This window comes from Microtus ochrogaster, chromosome 10, assembly GCF_000317375.1.
Source record: "Microtus ochrogaster isolate Prairie Vole_2 chromosome 10, MicOch1.0, whole genome shotgun sequence".
Classification (NCBI taxonomy): domain Eukaryota; kingdom Metazoa; phylum Chordata; class Mammalia; order Rodentia; family Cricetidae; genus Microtus; species Microtus ochrogaster.
Window position 1 is genome coordinate 35,410,518 of NC_022016.1, and position 4,225 is coordinate 35,414,742.

At 50.5% G+C, this 4,225-nt stretch overlaps 1 protein-coding gene across 1 annotated transcript in view; it reads left to right on the forward strand.

Moving 5' to 3' along the window:
• Nucleotides 1-361: 361 nt before the first annotated feature.
• Slc38a5 (solute carrier family 38 member 5) overlaps nt 362-4,225 on the forward strand; it is a 9,324-nt gene continuing 5,460 nt past the window's right edge. The window contains exons 1-7 of the mRNA XM_005352830.3: nt 362-429; nt 745-798; nt 885-960; nt 1,519-1,634; nt 1,728-1,801; nt 2,475-2,567; nt 2,683-2,761. Coding sequence (XP_005352887.1) covers nt 407-429; nt 745-798; nt 885-960; nt 1,519-1,634; nt 1,728-1,801; nt 2,475-2,567; nt 2,683-2,761 — 515 coding nt within the window. The 5' untranslated portion in view covers nt 362-406. The remainder of the gene's footprint in view (nt 430-744; nt 799-884; nt 961-1,518; nt 1,635-1,727; nt 1,802-2,474; nt 2,568-2,682; nt 2,762-4,225) is intronic.

A 4,225-nucleotide genomic window follows, 5' to 3' on the forward strand; every position in this document is an offset into this window, starting at 1 on the left:
ATAGAAAATTCCTCTAGAACCTAGAAGGGAAGTTCAATGGGAGTCCCTGGGTCAGTTTTTTTTCTTTGTAGTCCTGAGGACTGAAAGCGCTCCAGCACCCAGCCACACTTGCATATGGGTCAGTCATTTCTGTCCCAGGAAGAGGGGCACTTCAATTTGCAGTCTCTGGCGAAGATGTTTAGAACTGCAATTAAAAGCAGTTTGCAGCATTGGGGCTGGGGTCTCTAGGCTGGGGGGCAGGGCGGCGCTAGGAGGGGTGGGGCAGACAGGTGACACGTGTCCCTGCTAAGAGCCAGCCGGAGGGAGGTGGGGGCGGGAGATCAGGGACAGAGAGAGACAGAAAAAGGCAGACACCGTGAGAGACAGAGTTCGCCTTGTGGGAGGAAAAGTCTATTTCCTACTCCAAATGGCCATTTCATGTGCTGTGGGGTGGGTCTCTCTGTATCTTTCCGTGTCTCTCCCTCCCTCTATTTATCTCTCTTTGCCTTCTTTCCCCCGGGTCTTTCTGAGAGGTTGTTTTCGTTTCTCCTCCCCTGATCTTCATCTCTCTTTCTCTCTCTCCTACCTTTCTCAACTCTCCATTTTCTCCTTTGCCCCTCATTTCTCTCTGTTCCGGTTTGTCTCTCTGGCCAATTGCTCTGCCTTTACATCTGTCGGTCTCCTCTCCCCTTCCTCTAACCCTCCTCACTTTCTAGTCCCTTTTGCTCCATTCCTGACCCTCCTATCCCATTTCTTTGCCAGCAGGATGGAAATGCAGGATCCAAAGATGAACGGAGCCCTCTCTGCGGGTGCTGAGGGGTGAGTGGAGGACTCCAAGGAGGTTTGTGGGGAGAGGTCGGGGTTACCTTTTCATGAGCCTCTGGTTTCCTGCCCCATCTATCCAGCTACAGGCAGGAACGTGAGGGCTTCCTGGCCACCCATGGTACCGCTCCTGGGAGGAAACCTGTCCAGTTCATGGATGTAAGTAAGCCCACAGGATCTGTTGAAGTCTCACCTCCGCTATCTTCATTCCAACTCCTCCTCCCTAGCTGCTCTCCTGCCTAGCTATCTCCCTGCCCCAGCTATTGGCTTCTTAGTCGCTGCCATCTCCAGATACTCCCTTTCCCCAAGTACTCCCGCTCTACTCTCTCTGTTGCCTACCTTTTCCCTTCCCACCTATTGCCCCTGCCTACTGACTGCTCTCCCTAAATATTCTCTTTGGCTTTGTGCCCCCTACTGTTCCCCCTCTTCTTTCCTTTTGTTTCTTATCTCCAGTTCCTCCCCGACAGCCCCCTTGCTTTTCCAGCTGCTCCCTCCAGTCTTTCTCTTACATTTCCTTTTGGAAGCTATGTTTCCAGTTTCTTCCCATAAACTCTCTTTCTCTTTCAGCTTCCTCTTGCTTCCCATCACTCCTCCTGGATGTCTCCCTTCTCAGCTGTCTTAATCTTCCTGCCCTTCCTTCCATGGATCCAGCTCTAGTCTCTTGTCCCATTTCCCCCCCCTCCCCGATGTGTGCTGGACTTTGCCCCTTGCCAACAGTTTGAGGGGAAGACATCATTTGGAATGTCCGTGTTCAACCTCAGCAACGCCATCATGGGGAGCGGCATCCTGGGGCTGGCTTATGCCATGGCCCACACGGGAATCATCTTCTTTCTGTGAGTCTATAGGTAGCCTTTGGGGGGTGGTCAGTGGTGTGGCAGGCAAAATGGGAGGCCTGGGCCAAGTCTGAGCTCTGCCCCCTCTTGCAGGGCCTTGCTGCTGTGCATCGCCCTCCTGTCCTCCTACTCGATCCACCTCCTGCTGACCTGTGCCAGTGTTGTCGGTGAGACTCCCGTCCTAGAACCCCATCTTCATCTCATCCTCTCTGGACCTCAGACTCCAGCTTCCAATCCAGACCTCAGCTCAGATCTTGAGCTCCAGACCCAGATCTACTTCCTACTGTTTGATTGCAATTCAAATCTGACTCTAGGCACGGCTACTCTGACCTCAGACCCCAAACTCAGCACCCCAATTCCCACACTCAACTTCCCATGTGACAGATTCCATATTCAACCCTAGCCCTCAGTCTTTATCTGGGCTCCTAGATCATCAGGTTCCAATCCCTAACACCCATCCCGTAGTCTGACCTCGGACCTTCCTCACCAGGACACTCGTAGACTATTCCAATTCCACCTCTAACTTTTATCAGTCTTTGCGTCCTCTTAACCTGGAAACCACTACTGAAATCCTCAGACCCCTGATGTCCATGGTTCCAGGATTCTCTCCCTCCATGGTCTTAGTTCATAGTCTGCCTCCAAAACCCCAACACTTCACTCTCGGCTTTTAATGTCTCCCTGGCCTCAGATACCACCTGCTGGATTCTACTCAGAAATTCTACCCTAAGCTGCACAGTCCTCACCTGAATCCTCTGTCAGTCACAGCCAAAGCACACCTCCCTCACCTAGCCTGGCTTCCCCAAATTCACAGGCTGTTCTTTCCTGCCTTCCCCTTCGCAGGCATCCGAGCCTATGAGCAGCTGGGACAGAGGGCATTCGGGCCTGCTGGGAAAGTTGTGGTGGCCGTCATCATCTGTCTGCACAATGTTGGGGGTGAGACTTGGGGAGGGTCAACTAGGGGGAAGAGGGTGGAATGAGGTGGGCTTTTCTCTGGGTGGTCGGAGGCGGGGGGTGGGAATCCTGATTAAATAGTCTCTATCTGCACCAGCAATGTCCAGTTACCTATTCATCATCAAATCTGAACTCCCTCTGGTTATTGGCACCTTCCTGCACATGGACCCTGAGGGGTGAGTACACAAAATCTCCCTGGCTGACCGGGACTCTACCTGGTGAGCCCAGCAATCATCTCCAACTCTGTCTTCCTGGCTCCCAGGGGCTCTGTTTCAGTTTAACCGAGACTATGATGCCCGTGTATTAGGAGTCAATATTAAATGTGACTATAACTCTCCACAGGACTATGGTAGACCATACGCTGATTCTGAGACTTCTTCAGGCTGATTCTGGCTGGCAGCGGTCTCTGTATGCCTGGTGTATGCTGATGCTGACCATATGTGTGTGTGACCATACAGATGGAGTAGATGTGGACTCTGGATTTGACTGCTGTCCTGGCTGATTCTCTCTGGTCAGCCATGTGATGGCTAACAGCTGGGTCCTGTATGCTGCAATTGATCCCAACCATATGTGTTTGACACTTGGCTACTCTCATTTTCCCTGTTTAACTAATCAGGGTCCATCAGGCTGCTGGGCTCTATCTAGCTCTAAACGTGTGATTGCTGACTCTAGTGGTCTGTGTGTCGTGTCAACTATGCGCTCTGTCAACTCCATCTCCTGTTTGCTTTGGCGATTATTGTGTAGCAGATCCTCTCGGGCTGTGTGTGTGTGTGCTCAGGGAATTGTAACTGTGGAAATCCTCTTGATTGTGGCTTCAACCATGTATATGCTCAGTCTGTTAGAATCCAGATTCATACTCCTGGCACAGCCTTCCAGATATTTTCTGTACATACAGTGGGATTCCAAGTGTATTCATTTGTGCACACATCTGTGTTTTTCTTCATTTGCGTTCATCTTTCTTCCTCTATTTGTATTTTTTTTAATGTGGCTAGAACCTGAGGCCTCATGCGTACGAGGCAAGTGCTCAGCCACTGAACTACACACTCCCGACTCCCTCTCTGTACCTTTTGGTTGTTGTTTTGAGAGAGGGTCTCTCTATACAGCCTTGGCTGTCCTGGAACTCACTTTGTAGATCAGTCTGACTTTGAACTCACAGAGAGCTGCCACCCAAGTACTGGGATTACAGGCATGCACCACCATGTCTGGCTTTCTATATATGTGTCTGAGATGGGGTTCTGTTCTGTAGCCCAGGCTGGCCTGGAATTTGTCTTAGCTTCTCAAGGGCTGGGATTACAGGTTGCACCACTTGGCCTAGTGCCTCTGTGTGTGTATTATTTATTTTTTGAGACTAGGTTTCTCTGTTGGCTCCTGTCCTGGAACTCATTCTGTAGACTAGGCTGGCCTTGAACTCACACAGATCTGTCTGTCTCTACCTGGCCCCCCACTCGAGTGCTGGAATTAAAGACATGTGCCACCACCACCCGGCTAGCCTCTGTATATCTTGACATACATATTTGTATGTTTAGGGACCAGCTCTTATTCTACTTAGTAGTCCTATGGACTTTGGTATACATGTGTGGTTTTGTCAGTTAAACTCCGGGATAGTTTTATGTGCCTGTCTGACAGTTTTTTTTTTTTTT